A 25,343-nucleotide genomic window follows, 5' to 3' on the forward strand; every position below is an offset into this window, starting at 1 on the left:
TCGTCTGTCATAGTCGTCAGCGTAACCGGTGGATGCGTTGGCATGGGAAGCACATGAGAAGGTGGTTACCGTGCAAGGAGGAAGGTATCTCTTGAACGGAGAATTCCGCAACCGGTGTGTGGTTACAACGGGCACCATCCGGAGGGTGGTTACCGTGGAAGGAGGAGGACATCGAGAGAGCGGAGGACTCCTCAAACAGAGGATGTTTACCCTGAAAGGAGGAGGGTATTGCTAGAGGGTAAGAAGGCACAACCGGTCGGAGGTTGCCACGGAAATTATCCTAAGGGCAGATGCCCTGGAAGGACGAGAAGGGTCACCATGAAAGGAGGTTTTTTGGCGAGAGCACTGAAAGCATATCCAGAGGATGGTTACAAAGGTCGGAAGGTGACCACCATGGAAGGAGGATGGTGTGGTGAGAGCGACGAAATCCACTACCTAAGGATGATTACTGCCGCTGTATTTGGCTCAGTGGTTATGGCGCTCAGCTGCTGACCCGAAAGACGCGGGTTCGATCCTGGCCGTGGCGGTCGACTTTCGATGGCGGCGAAATGCTAGAGACCCGTGTACTGTGCAGTGTACACGTTAAAGAACTCCAGGTGGTCGAAATTTCCGGAGCCCTTCACTACGGCGTCCCCCATAACCTGAGTCGCTATGGGACGTTGAACACTCTAAACCAAACCTACTTTTCAATTTTTGTGGCAACTTTATTATAGATATCTTAAAAGCAACTTCAGCGTGGACGCTGCCAGCGGTGGCGGTCAAGGCTACGTTTTACAGCGACAGCTGTTAACTGCCCGTTCCTGGATTTGGCGTCGTAGTAGTATGTCGTCTGTCATAGTCGTCAGCGTAACCGGTGGATGCGTTGGCATGGGAAGCACATGAGAAGGTGGTTACCGTGCAAGGAGGAAGGTATCTCTTGAACGGAGAATTCCGCAACCGGTGTGTGGTTACAACGGGCACCATCCGGAGGGTGGTTACCGTGGAAGGAGGAGGACATCGAGAGAGCGGAGGACTCCTCAAACAGAGGATGTTTACCCTGAAAGGAGGAGGGTATTGCTAGAGGGTAAGAAGGCACAACCGGTCGGAGGTTGCCACGGAAATTATCCTAAGGGCAGATGCCCTGGAAGGACGAGAAGGGTCACCATGGAAGGAGGTTTTTTGGCGAGAGCATTGAAAGCGTATCCAGAGGATGGTTACAAAGGTCGGAAGGTGACCACCATGGAAGGAGGATGGTGTGGTGAGAGCGGCGAAATCCACTACCTAAGGATGATTACTGCCGCTGCATTTGGCTCAGTGGTTATGGCGCTCAGCTGCTGACCCGAAAGACGCGGGTTCGATCCCGGCCGTGGCGGTCGACTTTCGATGGCGGCGAAATGCTAGAGGCCCGTGTACTGTGCAGTGTACACGTTAAAGAACTCCAGGTGGTCGAAATTTCCGGAGCCCATCCCTACGGCGTTCCTCACTGCCTGAGTCGCTTTCGGACGTTAAACCCCCGTAAACCTAAAGGATGATTACCGTGGAAGGAGGAGGGTATGGCGAGAGCGTCAGAAGGCCGAACTGGTACGTTGTTGCCATGTGAACCAAGCGAACGGTAGTTACCCTAGAAGGAGAAGGAGGGTTGCCGTGGGAGTTGCGTACGGCGAGAGAGTACAAAGACACACCGTGGTAACAATCCAGTATGTTTGGAGGAACGGTATTTCGAGAGCGGAGAAATGTAGTACGGTCCATCTGCGGCAACTACTGCGAAACGCGCAGCCCGAAGAGAGGATAATTCTAGAGCGGCAGACTGGGGAGAAGACCCAGACGAAAAAATTGGCAGTGGCTTAGCTCGGCTATTCCAGGATATACTTAGCGAGAGGTACCCTTCCCTGGCTGAGATTGCTCTTCGGAAATTCGAATGGTGTGATCAGTCACACGACGGGCCTTCACATCCTCTTCGGTTGGTTGCCGTTGACCGACGCCTTCCATAGGCTCCATCTCGGCGGCTATGCACTGTCTATTACGCTCGGCTGTCTGGCATCTCCGTTTGGCAAAGCGTTTCTTTCTTTTTTCGGGCGTCTCCGCTGCTCTATTCGCCTTCTGACGCTCATTCTCTCTTTGTTGAGTAGCCAAGTGCCAGGCGACAACTTCAGGATCGGAAGAGTTAATCTTCTCTTGTCTATACCGCCGTTTAGCAGCGGCGGACTCTCCTTCTCAGCATGCATGTCAAACGTTGTGATACAGACGCCTATTACATCTCCGCCTATTATATGCAATGTTCCGCATGCGACGCGTGGTTCTGGTGATAGAGCGGCGTACGGCGAGGCGGAGATGAAGAACGTGTCGCCGCTTTGGGATCTGTCTGGTTACCATGGTATCGGCGCATGCGCACAACTGCTCATCCGTGTGACGTCACGCTCGGCGTCGACGGTGGAGCGGGCGCGCGGGCCCGGGCCAAGGCGAAGCACACGCCGCAACTTGCTCCCCTCCGGTTGCCATGGTAACGGCGCATGCGCACAACTGTCCTCTCCCGTGTACCGCGAAATGCTCGACTAGTAGCCCAGTGTAACTCCCGCCAGAAAACGGTTATGCGTGGAAACCTAGAGAGAGCGCCATAGAATTACACAGATGTGAGGTCGCTCTCATATTTTATACTAGAACATATCGTGAAGGATATATACCTAAATAGCTATCGCTGAATCTCGCGTTAACTAATGGTAGCCGTCCTGTCAATTTTTTTTTGGTTGCTTGATTCTTTAATGAATCTATCGCTTGAAAACAGGGATTTCTCGCTCAGTCAAGAACACGGACGCTACTCTATCTTGTTGGTTGGTTGGTTGGTCGGTTTTTTGGGGAAAGGAAATGGCGCAGTATCTGTCTCATATATCGTTGGACACCTGAACCGCGCCGTAAGGGAAGGGATAAGGGAGGGAGTGAAAGAAGAAAGGGGCGCCGTAGTGGAGGGCTCCGGAATAATTTCGACCACCTGGGGATCTTTAACGTGCACTGACATCGCACAGCACACGGGCGCCTTAGCGTTTTTCCTCCATAAAAACGCAGCCGCCGCGGTCGGGTTCGAACCCGGGAACTCCGGATCAGTAGTCGAGCGCCCTAACCACTGAGCCACCGCGGCGTGTCCTCTATCTTGTGCCAGAGCCAGGCAAGAACATCAAACACACGAGCAGTCTTCGACCAGAAAAAAAAAAGGCGCCAAATAGTAAAGTGGAGAGCCCGCTGACTTCACTAAAACTAGGTGAAAGGAAAGCGTAGAGAATGCTGATTTTAGTTTCTTCCACGATTGTAGATAATTATGCTTTTCGGGAGCACTAACCTTACATACGGCAATTACAATTCTGTGCCGCTTCGCTTGGATGACGTATTCATAAAAGGGCGTGTAAAAAAAAGCATTAAGTAAATGTGGAGAGGCAGAGCCTCTGAAAAGAAACTAAAAATATTTTACGCATATATTCTATCTTGCTCTCTTTTTACCCTCCATACATCGTTATTCCATTACACTGCCTCATATCTTTATTTCTCTTTTACAAGCCTGTTCTGCAAAAACTGCTAAGTGAAGATGGAATCAGAATAGAAAAATGAATGACCTCTTTCGGCGCGAATCAGTGCTGGAAACAAGAACAAGCAAAAAGCGTGTTTCGCTTCAAGGCTGGCGGTCCCGTAAGCTGGTATTTGCGTCGGATTATCTTGGATGCGTCGGAACTTTGCCGCGGTCCTATGAAAACGGAACTGCACTAGGAATCGGGAAAAGAGGGCTGAAACAACAGAGCAATATACACCGATAAACCATTTCAACTTCCGCAAAAAAAAAAAAAAACAGAATGAATGTATATTCCTGCATTTACAGAGTGATAGTGCTACAAACGTGCACTCAGTTTCTCGTTCTTTTATGTTGAAAAAAAAAGTTAGTTCTTATAGTTATCTCGAGGTGCTTATTGTCGTTGTCGTGCTCGTTGTGCACGGGTTAATTGCACCGCTCGTCTAGTCTAGTCAGACCTAATGGAAGCTTTAAAGCTTTGAAAAATTGTATACGAATCACCCGCTATTCGCCGGACATCAGTATGACGGCTTGTGATCAACAAGATTAAATTGAATTTTCAGTAAACTATAGCTAGCATAGTTGGTACAATTCCAGCTTTCTTGGACGTTAAATTTTACTCTGAGGCCATTCTAGAATATTCCATGGATACTGTTATCAAAATATTGATGAGAATGGTTTAATCGCCCAATGCATAGTAAAATTTTGCTTCTGAAGCTTGTCCTGCGCTCGTCCCGAGTAGTTAAAACTGCCACAAAGTAAAAAAAAACAATCCAGTGCAGTGCGTTTCTCACAATAAATTGCAAAAAAAATAGAAGCATTCCTATGCGGGATAATTTATGGATTGCTACGGTGCAACCTCACGATACACAAAGAATTTGCCTCCGTAAACAATTTCCCGTTAAAACATGTAACAGGCAAAGGCGGGCTAGTTGGTGGATAACAATGGAGTGCGTATTGCAACCGCGCTTTGTCCTGTGCTTTCTTCTCTTCGTCACTCGTCGTTTGGTGCGGTTGCAATATGTTCCCGTTAAAAACGTGCGCTTGTTCAAAATTGCTGGGTATGGGTGTCTGCAGGCACAATGAATATTGCCTGCAGTCGTGAGGCTTCTGACACTAAAGCTGATGTTCCAGCACTGCTCCAGTGGTCGATGGTAGGATTAAAAGTGCCGTCAGCACTGGCATCGGTTACGATACTTTCGCTCAAGGCGCTATTCACCATACAGGTGCGAGCATACCCTGGCCGGTTAGATATTTTTTTTTGAAGCAATGTTTATTGCCTGAGGCCATAAAAACTATGAAGTGAGAGATAAGTAAGATGCTTAAATAAATGAAAAAAGATGGACTGATTTGATTAAATCAAGAAGTGAACGATAATATGGACCCTGTGTCCAGGCAATATAGCAATCCGGATTGCCCGGTGATAGTACCACTGCCGCCAGGTGCCGAATTCTTGTCGGCTTCAGCGCCGGGCAGTCCCACAACAGGTGGTGGATATCCGCCTCACAGTCTCTGTTCTTGCAGACTGGACACCCGGGGCGGGGATATAAATATTTGAAATGCGGCCACTTGCGTGTCACAGCTGGAGTTAGGGCAACCCCGACCCGTATCCTCCGAAGCGCAACCTCCTCTGCACGGGTAATACCACGGGGGAGGGTTACCGCACACGGAGGAATGAGAGCACGTGTGCGGCGCCGGAGGAGTTCCTTTCTTGTTAAAAGGAGGGTGGTGTCATCCAGAGTGAGGATTCGAGGCAAAGACGAGGTTGTGGTCGAAAGGCGGGTCGCAGGCCGATTAGAATTGATCCTGTACTGACGTATTTAAACCTTTCTGTGCAAAGTTAATGTCTACATTCTGTTCTGTTCAGATGTCCTAGTTTTTTTAATCATTTGGTTTCACTTATTTTATTCATGCTTCTCTTTAATTGATGTCGTGGCTCAGTGGTTATGGCGCTCGGCTGCCGGTCAGAAAGACGCAAGTTCGATCCCGGCCGCGACTGGTCGAATTTCGATGGAGCGAAATTCTAGAGGCCCGTGTACTGTGCGATGTCGATGCAGAACCCCAGGTTGTCGAAATTTCCGGAGCCCTTCACTTCGGCGTCCCTCATAGCCTTAGTCGTTTTGGGACGTTAAACCCCCTGAGACAAACCAATCAGATGTCCTGGTTTCTTGAATGGTTTGGCTTTACTCTTTGTATTCGCACTTCTCTTTAACTGCAGCCGTAACGTTCACTACATTCTGTGCCAACCACAAAAGTTTTCGATCATTGAAGTATACTATGCGTTTCGCGATTCATGCTGAGCCCAGCTGTAAAAGGAAAAAAAACGGCCGTGGCTTAGCTTGGTTAAGCCTGGTGATTGCGAAGCTTCTCGTCCTTCTTCCGTCTCCGTAGCTCGCTGATGCTTCCTCTTTGCATTCTGCCGAGCTGCCTTTTTCGTAGGCACCATCGTAACATCTGGCTGTATGACTGCCTTGGCGAGAGGAGCGGAGCTGTTTTATACAGCTGGTGTGACGTCACTCTGACCATAGCGCCCCTGGTGAGAGGAGCGGGAGTTAGGCCGCCGTTGGTGGCTACCGCCTCGCCTCGCGGCGGCGTGAGATGGAGCCCCTTTTTTACACAGCTGGTGTGACGTCACACCGACCGTAGCGCCCCTGGTGAGAGGAGCGGGAGTTAGGCCGCCGTTGGTGGCTACCGCCTCGCCTCGCGACGGCGTGAGATGGGACCCCATTTTTACACAGCTGGTGTGACGTCACTCTAGGTCACGTGGTGTGACGTCACGCAGCGAGGTCACGCTAAAGGTCAATGGTGCCTACCACCGCCTCGCCACGGAACGGGCTGAAGTGCGACCTAAAGTAGTATTGCTTCGCAATAAAATGCGAAAAAGGATATGATTATGCATGCAGAGCAAGAACGACAGCGCTGAATCGTCGATGACGGACGGCTCCCCTCCGCCGCCCCCGTCGCCTCCCGAGGAGCAGCGGGGGATCATCGACGTCGACGACGACGCCCAGGCGGCGAGGTCCATCGCCCAGAGGCTCCAGTGCTCCCAGTGCGTCCAGTGCGCACTCATGGAAGACGCCGTGCGACGCCTGGAGTCCAGCCGCAGGGAGGCCGGGCTCAAGCTGCGCAGCTACGAAGCGCAGATCCGGTCGCTGCAGCAGGCGAGTGGTTTCGCCCAATGATCACAGAGGGCGCCACACACAGGGAACCCCCGTTAGTCCGCGTAGACCTTGCATTATATCATCTGCACAGCTCGCCACAATTTGCATGTTTCCAAAAACAACTGCACGCTCATACCACCATTGTCCTCCGGAGTATACTGACGTGCTCAAAACCATTCGTGTCATTGAGGGTGGCATGAGCGGTACGCGCTTGGATGGCGCTCAAGGTCACAAAAGTGTAAACGCAGTCGGGGGTAACGATGTGGTAGTTTTTGTCGGAGAACTGGGGTCGAGGATGAGTTAACATTTGGACCCGATATATTCACAATTGACATAGAAGAGGAGAACACGGAGAGCTTCGGGACAGGCATTCGTCTTTCATTGAAAATTTTATGCTTGTTTACGTTGATGGTGGTCGGGACGATGAATGGCTACACCCTCGAGTTCTAACAGCCACCGCAGAACGCATTATCGTCATCATCAGCCTGACTACTCCCACTGGAGGACAAAGGCCTCTCCCATATAGCTCCAATTAACCCTGTCCTGTACCAGCTGCGTCCACCCTATTCCCGCCAACTTCTTAATCTCATCCGCCCAATTAACTCTCTGCCGCCTCCTGGTGCGATTTCCGTCCTTTGGTATACAATCCGTTACCTGTTACAGAAGGCGCTCACTACAAAATCAGATTATAATCATCATTTATTTGCCCTTAAAGGTAGTGGCTCAATAAAGATGTGAAAAGAGATAACGATGGCGAACCCCTGCTTTCTAGTTACGTAATGCAACGAAAGACTGTGAAAGCAGCTGTAATGGTTTCAAAGCAGGCTTCCTGACCAGAAAATTACAACCTCTAATTCATTTAGGAAACTATTCGCAGAGAGCAAAGTAAACCAAAAGAAGTGCTGGCCATTCTGTAAACGTGCAGGAGAAAAAGCAAGCTACCTACATTGCATCACTTTTACAGGTTTAGCGCATGATGACCGCTGTTGTGGCCACGCCTGTCACACCTAACTATATATAACGACTGTTGTTGCTTCACCTCTATGCTCTTGTACATTTGTGGCAAGGTGCCCTAAGCGTCGAAGATTGGTAAAGCTAACATTTTATTTAATATGGACAATATGTCTGGAAAAGCTTTCGTCCACCTCATTTCATAGAACGTAACTCAGCTAAGGCTTCAGCAGAAAGGTGGGGTGCTTTTTGTGTAATCTTATTTTTGTTTATGTCCTGTTTCTCCAGGTCAGCTGAACAATATCGCTCCATATGATAATACGAGATCTACTTGCTAAATCACAGGAATGTCTTCAGATGAGTAATGGTCCATTAGCCGTAATTTCAAGTCGTGCTTGCTAAATGACGACTCTAACGAGAAATGGCTTCCAAATTTCTATGCCGCCCTTAATGGTCGGTCCCGATGATGAAAGCAACGAGCGCAGGTAACGCCAACATCCGCTGCTTCCTCTTGTAATGGCTGCTTTATAAGCCGAATAATGGTTTCCATCGTGAGGTGCCAGCCGTTCCGAGGGCCTCTTAAACTTAACGATGGCTGCTGCAGGGCAGATGTGAAGCGCTTTAAAAAAAGAGCGGAATGCAGTAGGAGCAAATGAAAGTAACTCGGGCCGGAATACGGTCCTCGAACGTCGTGATCCCACATTTTCGAGCTCTCCCCGCACGGGTCAGCGCGGAACGCGGATGACCGTTGCTTGATGGCGGCCGATCGGGACATCGTTTGCGCGACCGGCCGTGCAATGTTTGCGCAAGGAGAGCTCGACGGCGTCCGTGCGTCTCGCCGTCACGCCAGCAGCGTAGCGTTCTCTGCAGAGTGGGCGTGCACGTGACACAGTTTCTCATCGGCGCTGTTCGCTTCACTCCCTCTCGCCAATCGGGGCATGCTGCCGCTCCGGTTGCGCAGGCGTGCTGCTCTGTCGAGGCGACGCTGCGTGACGAGAAAGCGCTGCACGCCGTGACGCGCCAGGAGCTGAGTCGTGTACTGGACCGGCTCAAGTTCTACACCGGGTCCAGGATTGCATCGTCGGCTGCGCTCAAAGACTACAGGTGGGCCACGGGGCGTAGGGCGCCGTAGGCTACTCAGCAAGAGATGTGTGGAATCTCGCGGTCAGTGATTCTCGTCGCCATAGTTAGTGAAGTTCTCGGTAGATGAGAGTATCATTAAAACCTGTCATTTGATCAGAGCGTTTTGTGGCCGCATATAGGAGAAAAGGTTTAGGCACGAGCATAAACTTGACCGCCCATGATGCGCCGACCACAAGCCAGTGAAACTAAAGGCCTTAATGTCTGATGTCGATGATAAGTAGCCATGGCGTATACGATGAAAATCAATCAGGGGCACTATCGGGACGATGATCTATGAATCGAACATTGCCGCCAGTAAGTGTGTCTGTGGCAGCTGGAACACGTGGCTTGAGCGACTACCAAGAACAGCTGCTAACCTCACTCAGCAGTGCAGGTAACGAGCAGCGCGTTTTAAAACGGAAATCCATTGGGCGGAAATGAAGCGAGATTCCCATAGGATGTGCAAGCTATCAGTATTGACCACTGCATTCGCAGTGTAATGGATCCTTCGTATACAGGAAATCCATCAGATCTGCCATGCGCCAACGAGCCTTTTAAATGAGACGCTACTATAGTTGCACTAAGCCGGCTATGACTACAGAGCTCCCATACAAAGTGACAGAGAGAAATAAATTCGACACTAGCCTGAAGACTGGACTAAAAAACTGCGTTGTAGGCTCTGAAAAGTGGCGTAATTTCGCTTGCCCTTTTCTTCAAAAAGTTCTTCCTCCGTCATTTCAGGGCGCTACGAAATTCCGCGAACACGCCTCAGAACGCGTGCGTGAACACGGTGCAGTGGAACAGGACGTTCCGCAAGAGCAGAGCCGGAGTCAAGCTCTGCGAGTCCAAGTGCCAGCACGTGATCAGCATCCAGCAGACACGAGGCGGCCACAACGCCGACATCGGTGTCCAGGTGAACCTCCACGCCCGGGCAGCCGAAGAGCGACCAAAGCTGTCCGCAAAGGTAAACTGGAGAGTAAATAGCTTTTCCTATTACGCGTCTTGCTCCAGGACAAATTGGTCACTTCATTAGTCTGACTGATTAATGAACAAGCAGTGCGTCTGCTTTGCTTAAAGTGAATATCGAAGAAAGAATCTTGACGAAGACGTACGGAAGAACTTTTTTTTTTATCCTAAAATTTCGTATCTCCCGACGAATGTCTACGTGTACAAGTTTTTATTTGCTCCAAACTTGCAGAAGCGGAACCTCCTGTGCAGTCACTTCCTTTTAAGGTATTTCTTCGCGTAAGTTTCAAAAAGGAGCGAAGAAAGGAATGCAGCGACGTGCACTATGACGCAAACTATGTCACTAAAATTTCCTTGCTGCACTTCAGCATTGCTGTAGTTTTGCAAAATATGAACCTTTTCTTTATGATGCGCTCCAATGCGGTCCACTAGGGAGCGCATTTGTGCAAGCGGACCGGCGCTGTATGGAATGCATCGAACTAACTGCGAATCGATCGCGCTGTTTAAGTTAGTCGGCTCTCAATAACTAAAACAAAGTGAACAAGAGTTGACGCACAAATTATGGCCTACAGAGACTACAGTACCACATACCGAAGTACCTTAATCTATTGGAAGCAAATAATATTGTCATATGTAACATCTCAAAGAAAAAATGGAAAGAATACCTCATATCACAAAACATGTAACTCTGCTATTTTTTTTATGATTCCGGAGTGGCAAAGACTGTATTTGACACAAATGTGCATTTGAATGTTCTATCCTTTTTATGTTTTCTGTCTTATTGTTGTTGTTAATCTGACCTGTAAATGACTTATGTGATATTGCGTTTGAGCGCGTGTATGATTATGGCGTTATTTAAGTTTTGTACATAAGTGCCTGTTGTCTGCTACCCATGCCAAGACAGGGGCAGGAACCCCGTCAAGCTACTAGGATAGTAGCTTTTTGTTCCTGTCCCAGTGTTTTTTCCTGGCTTATTATGGAAAAAAATGCTGAATAAAAGGATTTGATTTGATTTGATTTGAGATCCAATAACTCCACAGGCCACCATTTCGACAAGAGGACTTGTCTTCGTCTGGCCAGTGGGCTCATCATTGGCAGGAGTTTATTAGGACCTACTTTTGGCAGTCTCACTGCATCACCTTTCACTCAGGTGCTAATACTGCAGTTTCATAGACAATTTACCAACACTATGTGTTCCACCATTTTCCTCTCTTAAGTGAATTTCCACATCGAAGAAGATGGAGGCGAAATTCTAGAGGCCCGTGTGCTGTACGATGTCAGTGCACGATAAAGAACCCCAGGTGGTCCAAATTTCCGGAGCCCTTCACTACGGCGTCTCTCATAGCCTAAGTCGCTTTGGGACGTTAAACTCACATAAACCATAAACCAAACATCGAAGAAGACAGCTGGGTGGCAAATTTCGCTCACGTAAAAAAGCGCAAAGTAATTTTGTTTTCTTTCCCAGCACATAGTAGCGCTCCAAAGTGAAGAATAGGTTCATAACGTTATCTTCAAAGGAGCCGATTACTTCTTCACCGACTTTGATCTATTTCTGCTGACGTTTAAACAATTCAAGGCAACAAAAAGCATCACCACCCGGGCGAATCAAAACGGCACCAAATTCTCCGGTAGCCCAGCGAAACTTCTTACCCTTTCTTCTTTACGGGCGTTCAGTCGGTTTCGTTTCTAAAGCTTTGTCGGCAGTGCGCAAGGTGCTTTTATTTCATTGCGCTTTGAGCTGAAAAGCATATAAAGTGAGGAAACGACGGGCTGAGTACGAGCCATTGCGCGAAACTCTAGGAATGCGAAACACGCCACGCTTTGCTCTTCGCGATCCACGTGTGAAGGTCTTGCGTGGGCCCCGAAAGCGTGACAAATACGTGATGAAAGAATCGAAGTTCCACAAGTTACAATGAGATTCTTTTGTTCTGGACATTCGGATTCACTTCTTGCCCCATGTCCCAAGTGTAGAATACATTCAGGAACAAAAGTTCAAGTCTGAATATTCTGATCGTCTTTGAAGGCACCCGATAAAAACACCCTTAAAAGGGTTTCAAGGATCGTTGCGAGGCGTTTTTCACACTTATCCACTTATCGCTCTATTTTTTTTATGTTAGTATGAAGTAGAAAGAGAAAAAAAAGAATGCGTGCCATACTTTGGCACTTGATATACGTGCTATATCTGCGCGCGCGCGCATGCGTGCGTGCGTGCGTGCGTCTGTCTGTCTGTGCGTGCGTCTGTGCGTCTGTCTGTGCGTGCGTCTGTGCGTCTGTCTGTCTGTGCGTCTGTCTGTGCGTCTGTCTGTGCGTCTGTCTGTCTGCGTGTCTGTGCGTCTGTCTGCGTGTCTGTCTGCGTGTCTGTATGTCTCTCTCTCTCTCTCTCTCTCTGTGTGTGTGTGTGTGTGTGTGTGTGTGTGTGTGTGTGTGTGTGTGTGTGTGTGTGTGTGTGTGTGTGTGTGTGTGTGTGTGTGTGTGTGTGTGTGTGTGTGTGTGTGTGTGTGTGTGTGTGTGTGTGTGTGTGTGTGTGTGTGTGTGTGTGTGTGTGTGTGTGTGTGTGTGTGTGTGTGTGTGTGTGTGTGTGTGTGTGTGTGTGTGTGTGTGTGTGTGTGTGTGTGTGTGTGTGTGTGTGTGTGTGTGTGTGTGTGTGTGTGTGTGTGTGTGTGTGTGTGTGTGTGTGTGTGTGTGTGTGTGTGTGTGTGTGTGTGTGTGTGTGTGTGTGTGTGTGTGTGTGTGTGTGTGTGTGTGTGTGTGTGTGTGTGTGTGTGTGTGTGTGTGTGTGTGTGTGTGTGTGTGTGTGTGTGTGTGTGTGTGTGTGTGTGTGTGTGTGTGTGTGTGTGTGTGTGTGTGTGTGTGTGTGTGTGTGTGTGTGTGTGTGTGTGTGTGCGTGCGTGCGTGCGTGCGTGCGTGCGTGCGTGCGTGCGCGTGTGCGTGTGCGTGTGCGTGTGTGTGTGTGTGTGTGTGTGTGTGTGTGTGTGTGTGTGTGTGTGTGTGTGTGTGTGTGTGTGTGTGCGTGCGTGCGTGCGTGCGTGCGTGCTCGAAGCTCGTTTTCGATGTAGAGAAGAGCTAATGGCTGTGAAAAGCCAGCGCGAGCGTAATCCATACGTCTCGGTTTCACTGTATCTTCAAATGACGCTGTTTTTTTTATGTGCACCACGGGCTAGCGGAACTACAGCAGGAAAAGTAGGACAGACGTGGTTGTAGTTTCAGCGTCAACACTGTCTTTTTTTTAATGTGCCATGCTTCTCATATACGCGCACAGCAGTGACACCGGACAAAGTGATGCTAGAGGTAAGGATGTATATCGAGCCTAGCAACTGAAGTCTGTCACACAATCTTTGACTGAAAGATTACTGGCTCTCGCTGCTGATTCAAGGCTAAGCGTCGTAGCAAGCACAATGCAATGCGCCAGTGACAGCCAATACCACTTTAATAACTCAGTCAGAATTACTTGAGATGTAATTTGGTGTCACACTTGTCTCAGGCGATGCAATACACTAGCCATGGTTGCAGGGCGATTCTTTTTTAATCACTCTCTCGCCGGAGGTGGCTCAATGTTTCGTTGCAGGAATACGTAGTGGCGCCTCTCGGGCGGCGACCACAGCAAAGCGAGAAAAGGAGAACAATGTCTTACACGAACTGTCGAAAATCAGAGACCCTTTTTGTTTTCTCGAGTGGTAGAGGAAATGTAAAATGCTTTGAAGCCCGAAAAATGTATTTTTGTCGATGATGTCAGACCACAAACAAAGACCGCCGCACCTATCAGCAAGGACTTCTGCCACTGTAAATTTTGTTCTGAATTACAACTAAACTGTCGCCAATCCCTTTATTCCTTTGTTTTGATAGAACTCGGAGAAATTTCAGTGACTTCCTATTGCTCGCAAACTTGACAGGCTGCTTGACGCGATGGTGTGAGCTGAGAAGAGCGGCAGCGAACTAACACAAGAGAATCCAGAAGAGAATGATTCAGGCGCCGCAGTTTAGCATGGTCCACATTCACGCGACGGCATTCAAATCGACCCGCTTGCGGCGCCGGCGACGAATTCAACGTGAGTGCGCGTGTGCCTTTTCTCTACACGTTGCATCGGGTGTCAGTGAGTTGTGGAAAGTTTTGCGGCGTGCTCGTCTCAAGTGACACTCGTGGAGAGACGCGCTTGTGCAGGAAAGTTTTTGAAAGGTTTCCACTTTGGTGGGCGCAGATGCGGTACGGCATAGCGGCAGTGTTTCAGGACAAGTCTTCCTGCAAGACGCTTCCGGCGAACGCCGGCAGGGGCACTCGCATCAGCAAGCCCCTTCGCGGCGTCATCACGGAGCGCGAGGCGGCGCTGGGCATCCTCAGCCGCGAGGTGAAGCTGCTGCAGGAGGAGCGTGACCACCTGCAGGAGCTGCTGCAACACTCGCTCCAGGGTGTGGTGCCGCAGCACGCGGCGCACGTCACCAGGAGCCTCCAGGAGCAGATCGCAGCGCTCAAGGCTGAGAATCAGCGGCTGCTGGACAGCTACAACGCCGAACGAGTAAGTGGACACGCTTTGAAAGTAGGCGTTTCCTTTGGCAATCGCAACCGTCGACAGGAAGCTGCGATCGCAGAGAATTTTACTAATGGTCAACTCATACTGCCCGTGAGAGCCTATAGACGACAAGGCCAGTATTCTCACCGGTATTTTTCCTCCAAGCAGTGTGCTTTGTACTAAAACAGCGCCGCTGAGCTTATCTCCTGCTAGTCGCTCACCTACTCTGATAACAAAGGTATTTGAAAAGTATTTAAAAATGTATGAAAAATTATGTTGCGTTCTTACAGGAATACATACGTCTTCTAATATATATATATATATATATATATATATATATATATATATATATATATATATATATATATATATATATATATATATATATATATTATACGAACGTAGGTTGCGTTGGCTCCGCAGAATAAAGATTTAAGAGAAGTGCGCACTTCTACAAAGACACTTTTATTTATCAACGTTTCGACCGCGGTGCGGTCTTCTTCAGAACGCCTGGTTTGGCCTGTTCGTCACTGCCAGTGTCATTTGCGCAGCGGCTCCTCTTTGGCCACGCATCTGCAGCGGCGCCCTTTGTGTTTGTGCATTTTGTTTGTGTGTTTTGTTTGCACGTTTTGCTTTCGTACGCCTGTGGTTGCCGTGCTGCCCATGTCCCCCGCACCGTCTTCCTCTCCCTTTCTCTCGTTTCGCCATCTCCTTTTGTAGCCCACCCTTCCTTACTATACTAGTTTTCCCCCTTTTTTTCTTTTATTTCTATTTTTTGCTTCCTCCCCCAATATTGTCCCTGTCTGCTCCCCGCACCCCCATCTTTATTTTTTATTTTTTTTTTCAATTTTTTTGAACTTTTGTTGCTATTTGCGTGTTACACTCCTTTCTCCCTCCTCTTGAGCTCACAAACTTAAAACGTCCATCTGACGCGAAACCACTACAGTCCTGACGTTTCGGCTGGAGGACCAGCCTTTTTCGAAAAAGGCATCTGGCATGGCATCTGCATGGCATCCAAGGAAGTTCTGGAGGTTACTAGCTCCTCAGTTTGGCAACTCGCACTGCATTACTGTCTCAAATCGAGAGGGTTCACAGGTGCGTTCGGAACTTTGCCCTGACGTTATGAATTCTTATTTTTTCATCTATCTTCACACATGAACCTGCCTTGAATACACCAACCTTACCAACTATTTTACTTTCCTGAGGTGGCCCCTGTTAACATGACTGCTTGAGGCATGTGTGCACTTCTAGAAAAACTTAATTCATGTGCCGCGGGGCAAGACAACATCACTGCTAAGACGTCTAAAACTTCAAAAATATATATTGTCATATCTTAAAATAATATTTGATCAATTTCTTGCTAACAGCTCAATACATAATGACTGTAGAATGAACATTGGTTCCTGTATTCAAGGCAGGCAGCCGGAGTGACCCGTCCGTTATCTTGCTATTTCATTGACCTGCATTTAATGTAAATTTACAGAACTTATATACACGCATGTTGCATCCCGACTGAATTATAACTCTTTTTCTTCAAAAATAAGCATGTTTTCCGTCACGCTTATTCGTATGAATCAATTATTTGAGTTTTCCATGTACCTTCACTGAAACCTCGATTCCCTGTTTTAAACCGACGTTATTTACCTAGACTTTTCTGACATGTGTCCCTCATCAACACCTTATGCCAAACTTTCAAGCCTTCGCCTACGCCAACATATTTTAGCCTGTACTCAGGAATTCCTCACGGATAGCTTTCAGTTTGCTGTAATAGGTGATCTTCCTTCAAAAACTGCTCGCGTAGCTTCCGGACTACCGCAAGCGTCAGTACTACGTCCGCTTCTTTTCTTTATATTTATTATGACCTACCCTCTGCCATTTCATCCACCATTCGCGTGTTCACTGCTGACTGCATTACTTAGTGACGTATAAGTACTAAGATCGATCAAGCTGCCCTCCGGAATAATCTAAAGCTCACCGAAAATTTGTGCACATTATGGTTGATGCAGCCGATATTAGTAATTGCAGTTATATGCAAGTTTCACGCAAGCATTCTAATTTAACATACCCGTACTCTTTATTGTCGGAAGGCTTATCAGAGGTAGAATCTTACCGGTATCTTGGAATCACTATCAATAAAAAATAACTTGGATGGACCATATCACAAAAATCAAGGCCGACGCTTCACTCACACTCGGTTTTATCAGATGATCACTCCTCACTTTCTAACATCCGCTAATTAGCACATTAAACATTTGTTCTCAGTAAACTTGAGTATGCATGCGCGATTTGGAGTCCTCATCAGTCTTATTTACCATGCTTGAATACGGTCAAAACCGTGCAACACGCTATGTATCATCAAAGTACGACACTCATTACAGCGTAAGCTCAATAAAATCATCCCTTGGTCTCACCACTTAAGCTCTCAGACGCAAAGATGCGCGTCTTTGTTTATTTCATAAGCTTTACTGCAATTTCCTTTACCTGCGCGGCTCACTTATAGCTTCTCCCATTCGTACATCACGCCACCTGTTTAATTGTAACAGCGTTCAACGACTTCATGGTTGCGCTAATGCTTTTAACGTCAATTTATTTTTTTCAACTGCTATTCAAGAGTGGAGCCTACTGCCCGAAACACTCCCTAATAGGCCCCACGCATTTAGGTTCAGGGCAATGTTGAGTAGCTATCTTCTTAAATGACTTGTTCTTATTATAGGCGTAACACTAAGAGACCGGCAGCGGTATGAGTGGGTGAAGGAACAAACGCAGGTTAATGACATCCTAGTCTTGATCAACAGGAAGAAGTGGGCTTGGGCAGGGCATGTCATGGGAAGGCAACATAACCGCTGGTCCTTAATGGTAACTGAGTGGATTCCAAGAGAAGGCAAGCGTAGCAGGGAGCGGCAGAAAGTTAAGTGGGCGGATGAGATCAAGAATAATAGAGAGAGACGGGCTAGATGGTGACTATTAGTAGAATGCATCTTGAAACCACGCAAAAAAGACAAGGGACGAGGAAGAAACTAACAGGACAGAGCGCGTAACTTCAACTGGTTTTTTACAACAGTGCGTCACATTTATACAGTCATCGTAACCACATTGTAACATGACAAACGATCATCACGTAACCATTGTGCGCAGGCGTGTACGGGACATCATGCAATCTAGATATGAATACTCTTTATCAGACAGGTTTATCGATGTTTTGCTGACACACGAGCCGGATTCATTCTTGAAGTTTGCGGAGATACGGTTTTACGAAGATACGGTTTTGCGGAGATACGGTAGAAGTTTGCGGGGATATGGTGGCCGCAGCCGGCAAAGGACAGGGTTAATTGGAGAAGCAGAGGAGAGGCATTTGCCCTGCAGTGGGCGTAGTGTGGTTGATGATGATGACAACAGGTACCAAAGACGCATGAATGAAAACGTTGCAGTATTATAAGGAAAACAGTCTAATGAAAATGCTTCCCTATTTCCTTCTTCAATCTCTCTCCTTTTCTTCTGAGCATGCAGTCACAGTACGCGCCGATGGAAGGTTCCGGCAGCCCGCGTCGAACACGTTGCGTTAACTGCATAGCGTATGTGACGAGCTTTCGACTCATCTGACAATGTATTACGAAGCCAACGCAATAACTTCGCCTCTTTGTCCCTTGCATGCGATGTTTTTTGGTTTAGAAAAATTACGTTGGGCAGTAAATATTAGAGCTACGAGCGCTTGCTTTGTGAAGGAGGCAACACAAAAGAAAGGTATTTTTCAATATTTCTAGTTCCCCTCGAACAGCATACGCACAAAATCTCCCAATGGGCAGATGTTTCCGATAAAACTCCCCTCGTCCACGGAAATAAACGCCTGTAATGGATATTTCGCGGAAATAGCTGTCTAGCGGGCTGCTTCCGGAATAAATGCATCGCCGTGCCATCGAAAGTTTTAATCGAAAATTCCTTCGTTGTGCAACTATGCTTTCACTTTTTCACTCTGGAAACAGCGAAAACTCTGGAAATCCCTTTTATTAAACCAAACCCAACAACTTCCATGAGGAAACATGCGCAGCAGCTTCAAGTTTCTTTTTTTTCAGTGCTCCCATTAAAATGCGATGCTTTGAATTCTTCGTCACTCTTGTCGTTGGGCGAACTCGAGCCCAAGTTCTGAATTTGGCGCTGTTTTATCGGACGCATAAAAATCAAACTTACTTTGTCGGCAGTCATTGGTTAAGAGCGCTGCTCGTTGTATTAGGAGGGGGATCCGATCGCAATGCAGTATAATCGGAGGCAAGCTGTGAAACCTTCACAGGCCACCCGTGAAGCTGCATTTTGGCAGGAAACGGCATTCAAATGGAGCAAGCAACTCGCAAAAATTAGGCCGATGTTACTGGTCTATATATTTCTTTCAGACATGCCGCCAATACTAATTCGACTCGCCACTCTAGTCAACGACGGAACTGGAAGGCTGCACATGCTCACTTCAATCGCATATATTCTGTTTATTACTGGGTGCACTGTGCCCGACATAGAGCAACACAAAGAGCACTTCTAGCGGAGCGTAGGCTTTTTGTTATAACAAACCTAAGTTAAGGCATTGCCCATTAGTTGCCACGACACCGACGCCAACGCGACGTCTACGCGACGCCTACGCACATAGTTGTCGGAAGCGAGCTGCTGAAGCCTTCTGAATGAAGGACTTGAGAAGACGACAGCATTGTCCTGGACGCGAGAGATTCTGAAGTAGTTGGCTTCTGTCTTCCTTCTTTTTGAGTCAAACTCGAATGGCAGAAAGAGTTTTCGATAAATTTCACAAATGTCTAGCTGAGGTCACCTTGAAAGCGCTGTAAACAGGTGTGCGTGGGCGATTAAGAAAAGATAAGGGCGCGCTTTTGTGCGTTACATAAAGAAGCCGAGAACTTGAAATCTTACTATGGAAAGGAAAAAAAATATGGGACCACTTGTCCCGTTTGCCGCGTTTCCTAATAAGCGCGCCAGTCTTTGATGTGCGCCATTAATGAAGAACGGTACCGGATTATGCATGCATCATAAAGCGTGAAACACATTTCGGATAAATTCTCCGTTCTGTGTTAGGCGGTCTCTTTATTATTTCCATCGAATATTGCGGTCATTTTGCACAGTAAGAGATGTAAATTACCATTTACCATTTACACCCCCAAACTAGACAACCTATAACCTAAACAAAAAAGAAATCGGCTAAAAACATTCGATTTTAAAATGTACATAATTCTCCTCGTTCTCCATATTCCGCGGTGAACTACCGGACGGCGACAGCTGCCTGCGGCACGCGGTACGACTATGCAGTCGACGCGTCGCTCCACACAAATTCCACCTTCGTTCAGGTGCGTCCACTCAATCGGCACTCCTCATCGCTAGCGGCACAAAGCTTCAACGCCGGACTGCTAGCGCGCCGCGCGCTCAGTGTCGTCAGGCCTAGCGTGCTGGCCTACCCTTTGCCCGCTCGCCACTCCCCATCGAGCACTGCGAAAGTAGCACGTGACATCCGCACCACTGTGTGATGCGTGCTGGTATAGGCATGGCTAGCGTTTCTTCGTCCTCGTGGTTTCGCTTTCGCCCGTGTGCGGCCCCAAAATTCCTTGCGCTGCAATGGCGACGAGAATGGCTTTATCTAAATATGAAAAATTGATATGGGTACTAGGTACGGTGGGCTACAAGCCTCTCAGTAAATACGCAGCCTAACGATAGTAGTTACAAAGATGGCTCCTAAATATAAGTCAAACGACCTGCTGTTGTATATACCTATATATACTGACCTGCCCTTTCTTGGTATTCACTAACTGGAGCACTCTGAATACCGCGGTGGATGAATGCTCAAACACAGCAGGTGCCGTGCAAAGTAGGGTGCCTCAATGCCAGCGCCGCCGTACATGCTGGAGACAACCCGCCATATTGAATCACAACTGGCCTCTCCCATGTACCGCGAAATGCTCGACTGGCAGCCCAGTGTAGCTCTCGCTGCAAAAGGCCGTTCAAGCACTTTGAAGCGCGCCGAGAGCATGAACGAGCATGAACAAACGCTAGCGCTGCTGATCCCGTGTGATTCAATATGGCGATGCCGCTGAAGTTGTCTCCACCCGGGCGCTGGCATGAGGCACCGTTGTGCAAAGCGATGGCCGCGCCACTGGTGGCAGGTTTGTTAAGTTTACTCGGGAATGAAGCCAGCCGCACCACCCACTCGCCGCATGTTTCCACTGTTGTCTCATCGTGCCCGCGGTACATTAGTGGAGCGGGAAGTCCTTCCTTCTGTCTCATCGTGTATTTATTTCTCGGCGCACACTTCGCGATATAAGCTACATTCGCTATAGGTGCATCCGCACAGGTTTGAGGGCATGTCCAGGTACAGCCTTTGTCCGTAAAGTTCCGAGACTAAGTCCATTAAAAAAAATGCGTTAAACATTGAAATCATTTGTGCGGCACCCCTTCGAAATAGTCTCTCTTGCAGTTTATACACAGCTTCCAACGCTTCTTGAGGTCTTGGAAACAGCTGTAATACGCTTATTTTGGCAGGGCTGTCAGCTCCTTTGCCGTGGCATCTTGAATGGCGTCCACGCTCCCCATCCAGCGACCTTTTAGGGCTCTCTTCACAGGAGGAAACAGGAAAAAATCGCATGAGGAGAGGTCAGGCGAGTATGGCGGATGGAGAAGTAAAGTAATGCTGTGCTTGGTGAGAAATTTTATCACGCTGAGAGCAGTGTGCGGCCTTGCGTTATCGTGGAGAAGGCTCCATTGTCCAGATGCCCTTAAGAAAAAGAGCAAATCAGCGCTCACTGATGCCCGCGTGTCCTTCCGGTCCTGTGTGAGGGAGCGCGGCACAAGTCTGCCATTCAGCTTTCGTTTCTCCAAGTTCTCACGCAAAATTTGGTGGCATATTGTCTTACTAATGTCGAGAGCATCTGATAGCATGCGGACTGTAATAGTGCGGTCTTGCTGTACGATTTCCCTGATCTGAGCAACGGTGTTTTCATTCCGTGTGATTGAAGGGCGCTCCTGCCTTGTGTCGTCTTCCACCGACGTTCTCCCCGAAACGAACCTCCTGTGCCACTCGAAAACTCGTACCCGCGATAATGTCTCGTTGCCGTAAGCGTCACGAAGGAGCTCATACGTCCCTGTAGCATTCTTGCCAAGCTTCAAGCAGAATTTTATGTTTACACGCTGTTCATGGTGGACGTCCATCTCTCCACATTCACTCACAGTAGAATGCGAAGACGACTAGTGACAACGTATTTTCTACATGTAATGCCATCTAGCGGCTGCCACAGCAATTAACATAAATAGCTCAGGTTAGTCCTAAAAGATTGCGCTACACACACGCACCAACATTTGTTTTGGGGAATCATTTGTAGAGAAGAAAATAAATCAGTCTCGAAACTTTACGGACAAAAGTTGCATAATGTCATCCTAGTTGGGGGAATTAACTATAAATAAAAGCACTGTAGACACGATTTTGTTTGTTTGCCAATCGCGTGGAAACTCGATTGAGAAAACACAGTTTCATAACATTTTGCTTTATTACATAGCTTGTGACTCCTATCTTTCACTTTTATGACATGTGAAAATATTTGAAGCAATCTTCGTGTCACGAGTCGTACATCAGACGTCTGCCTCCACTCTTGTTCAGGTTTGTGAAGAAATATAAGTTGATTTCTGTGTATCACAGTAATAAAGGTATTGTTTCCATACTACAGTGTCGAACATCTCTGCGGCGTCTACTAACCACTTACACCAGGTCTTGAGTGCGAAGTAGATATGGGCGTCATGGGAGTTATGTGCAAGGGTAATTCAGGGGTCAGCGAATAAAACGCAATGCTGAGCACGCAGCATGTCTTCAACGCTGAGTGATGCTTGTTTAGAGCAGGATTCAATAGATAATTTAGTGTGTAAAAAAGCACCTAAGCTTTGTCGACGACAAAAGGCACCCAAGGCGGAGTGCGTTCTTTGTCGTATTTCATCTTTCAATGACTGTACACGCTGTGTGCTGTGCACTGTGTCATCAAGACGAGCGTTGTTTGTATGCCGCGACGGCTGATGCCGTGGTGATTTTTCGGTAGAACTCCGTATTTAAAATGAAAAGCAGAGAAGTCTACGGATACAGCGATAAATGAAGGAGCGTGCCATTTTCTGCGCCGACTGCTGGGTCAGGGAACTCAAGCTGCGGTTCATCGGTGCGTAATCTGGTGTGGACAAAAACATGCAAGGGGAGCTACACAGAGAACGAACTCTAACAACAATAGTATATCATGCCCACAAGCAGGATGATAATAACTTTTTACAAACACGAGGAAACTGGGCTGCAAAATTTAATGTCAGGAGACTATAGTACAATCAGGGTTACACTATTCACTGACCTGGATTTCGAGTACTCGCTGTTTAGTTGTAAAAAGCGGCTCCACTTTCCTAAGCACAAGTACTTAGGGAAATTATTGAAGTAAGCGACTTTAACTACCTAACCGGTGCTGAGTGTCGTGCGTCCCATAGACAAGTGAACCTGCTGTATGAGTGATGCTGGTCGGTGTTACTGCCTACTGCAGAGAGATTAAAGTAGTTGGGTGTTTTTTATATCTATTTTTTTGCCTTGGTTGGTAAGCTTTTTTTTTCTTACCCTCGTGGTTTCCTAGAATCCCAACTGCTGCCTGCTGTGCGCTTGTAAACAAGTAGTGAAACATTTAAGAGAGGTAGCCTTTCCTCGAAATAGCCGGGATTTCGTTTCGTAACGATTGCTCTCTTTTGAACGTTTTTTTTTTCTGTAACAAACGAGCAAATAAACTAAAGCTGATGTTGGCTTCAAAGAGAAAGAATCAGAGTGATAGAGTGCGTTGGCGTGATCTATAAAACCCCGAAGCTCTTGCTTCTTTGCACAACTTCGTTTCCATACTACGTGGTGGGTCTGTGGGATTAGACCGGATTTTGTAAGGATTAGACTGGAAGCAGTGTCGGAGAAAGATCGTCCTCTCCACCGCTTTATTATTTTTTTTTCTACGCTCAGAACGGAACAGTGATGTATTTAAAAAAACACATAGTGACGCAGAGCTGAAGCACTCCTCACACAACCATGGTCAACGTGGACGAAGCGCCGTCTGAAATTAAGCCTAATCTCTTTGAGCCAGACGATAGAAGAATGAAAACTTCCCCTGAATGTTGGCGGCCAGTCTAGCTGTTTGTATAGGAGAAAAAAAAGTTTGAAAAGCGAACAAGGCAAAAATGGCAGGTGGATGGCAATCATCTTCCGCTGAGCTCCACTAATCTTTTGCTTTTCCTTGCGCAACATCATCCAACACCACTACGCCTAGGCGGGGTAATCTGCTGCGTGGCACAATTTATAGAATATTAAATCCGGGTATTAAATGGAACAGATACGATACTACAGTGCCTCAATATATTAATTGTTCTGTTTATAATAAACCCGCTTGTGCAACTTTTCGAAGAATAAATGTGAAGTTCAAAATAAGACAGATGCCTCCAATTAGCGTCTTGCACTACTTCTCTTCATCCACTGAACAAACTAGTTGAAGCTTCTTGCATTTAATGCAGGAAGAAATGCTACCTCAAGAGAGAAGCTCCCTTTCGCTTAACGATTGAGGTTTTTTTTTTGTGCGCTTGATAGCATTTTTTTTCTTAAAATATCGCAGGCTGATAAACTTTGCATCTAGGAATTCTAGACGTAATCATCAGCGATTTCTGTCGTGTTTAGCTACACTGACATTCGAACAAAGACCTGCCCGTGCGCAACATAAGACAGAACAGGTTTTGTGTAATCTCCGTCGCCTCCTTCAGACTGTCGCTTTTTCTTTTAAGGAATGTTACGTTTTCATAGACGGCTTTGTCTAAGCGGAGATTAGCTTAAAACTTAGCGAGAATACCTGTCTTCGCTTATGTATAATTTCAGGTATTTTTTTGTTCTTGTTGGGGGTTGCAAAAGTACAGGGTTGGGAAACCTAACTTCAAACGACCGAGCTTTGACTAAACTAATGGCGGCTCCGTGCAGCCACGAGAACACTTGTCGCTCATTCGGTCATCTACTCCTCTGCTCACTTTCTTGATTTTCCCCCGAAGGTTTTTCCATAGAGCTCTGCACTTGATGTCTCACGTGACATTAGCCCTGCTCTGATGCGCTCGTGCGATGTGCTCTCATTGCAGCAGGCACGAATGAAACGTCCTACCACCTGCTTCTTGGGTTGACCGCAGTTTTTATAACTATTATAAATAATTTTAGGAGACGTCCAGTTCGCAACCGAGAGTGAGCAAATGGTCCCATAAGTCATACAGCGACATCTGTTAAGGGCCCGTTTGCCGCTTCGCCGGCGTCGGCGTTTGCGTAACACCGCGTCACACTAATTGGTAAGCATGCAGGGACGTCGCGCATGATGTCACTGTGACATGCCTTGACGACACGCTACGCTGAGTGGTCCGTACACAGTGACGTCACACGCAACTTGGCAGAGCAGATGACAAAAGGTAATGAATAAACAAAATATTCCATTCACTGCTGTGAACAGCTGTCGTTATATCTCACGTTACACAGCGGTAACCGTCCTACTAGTTTTTTTTTTTCTAGCCTTGAATAGCCTTAACGAAGGCTGCGCATCATTGCAACCAACCATACTATATTTTTTGCATTATCCAAAATATACTTTTAATATGTAACGTTGTTTCAAATAGAACCTGAACTGTCTCAACGACGCATTACCGAAGACAATTTTTATGGTACCAGTGAGGCAGTGGGGCCTGTATATCTAAGTATCTGTTTTCCAAAGCATATTACCCGCATTACGGGCTGTTACTGCCTGTGCTATGAGTGTTGAGCATGTGGTCGCTGGTCGACGTCCCGTGCGAAGAGAAAAGGACGTCTGACTCTCGAAATAGCTACAAGACCGAACTATTTTGCAAGTGGTGCAACGTGAGCACGGACCGGTGCGCTCTTTATTCTTCTCTTTTTCGCTCGGCCGCGATACCAGCTCCAATCTAAGGAGGTCGCTACTGTCGGGATATACTGTAACGAACGAAAAAGAATTAAAAACAACGTCACTCTGCTCGCACCGTCTAAGGCACGTAGAAACCGAAGTAGCGAGAGAAATAACCACTGCAACACGAACC

At 47.4% G+C, this 25,343-nt stretch overlaps 1 protein-coding gene across 4 annotated transcripts in view; it reads left to right on the forward strand.

Annotated features, from left to right (window-relative positions):
• The window catches only part of LOC144125913 (uncharacterized), a 148,755-nt gene that overhangs the window by 99,675 nt on the left and 23,737 nt on the right, over window positions 1–25,343 (forward strand). For all 4 annotated transcript variants that reach the window (XM_077659720.1, XM_077659723.1, XM_077659722.1 and 1 more), the window contains 4 exons: window positions 6,436–6,693; window positions 8,606–8,748; window positions 9,508–9,730; window positions 13,929–14,243. In XM_077659720.1, coding sequence (XP_077515846.1) covers window positions 6,436–6,693; window positions 8,606–8,748; window positions 9,508–9,730; window positions 13,929–14,243 — 939 coding nt within the window. The remainder of the gene's footprint in view (window positions 1–6,435; window positions 6,694–8,605; window positions 8,749–9,507; window positions 9,731–13,928; window positions 14,244–25,343) is intronic.

The sequence above is a fragment of the Amblyomma americanum genome, chromosome 3, assembly GCF_052857255.1.
Source record: "Amblyomma americanum isolate KBUSLIRL-KWMA chromosome 3, ASM5285725v1, whole genome shotgun sequence".
In the NCBI taxonomy this organism is placed as follows: Eukaryota; Metazoa; Arthropoda; class Arachnida; order Ixodida; family Ixodidae; genus Amblyomma; species Amblyomma americanum.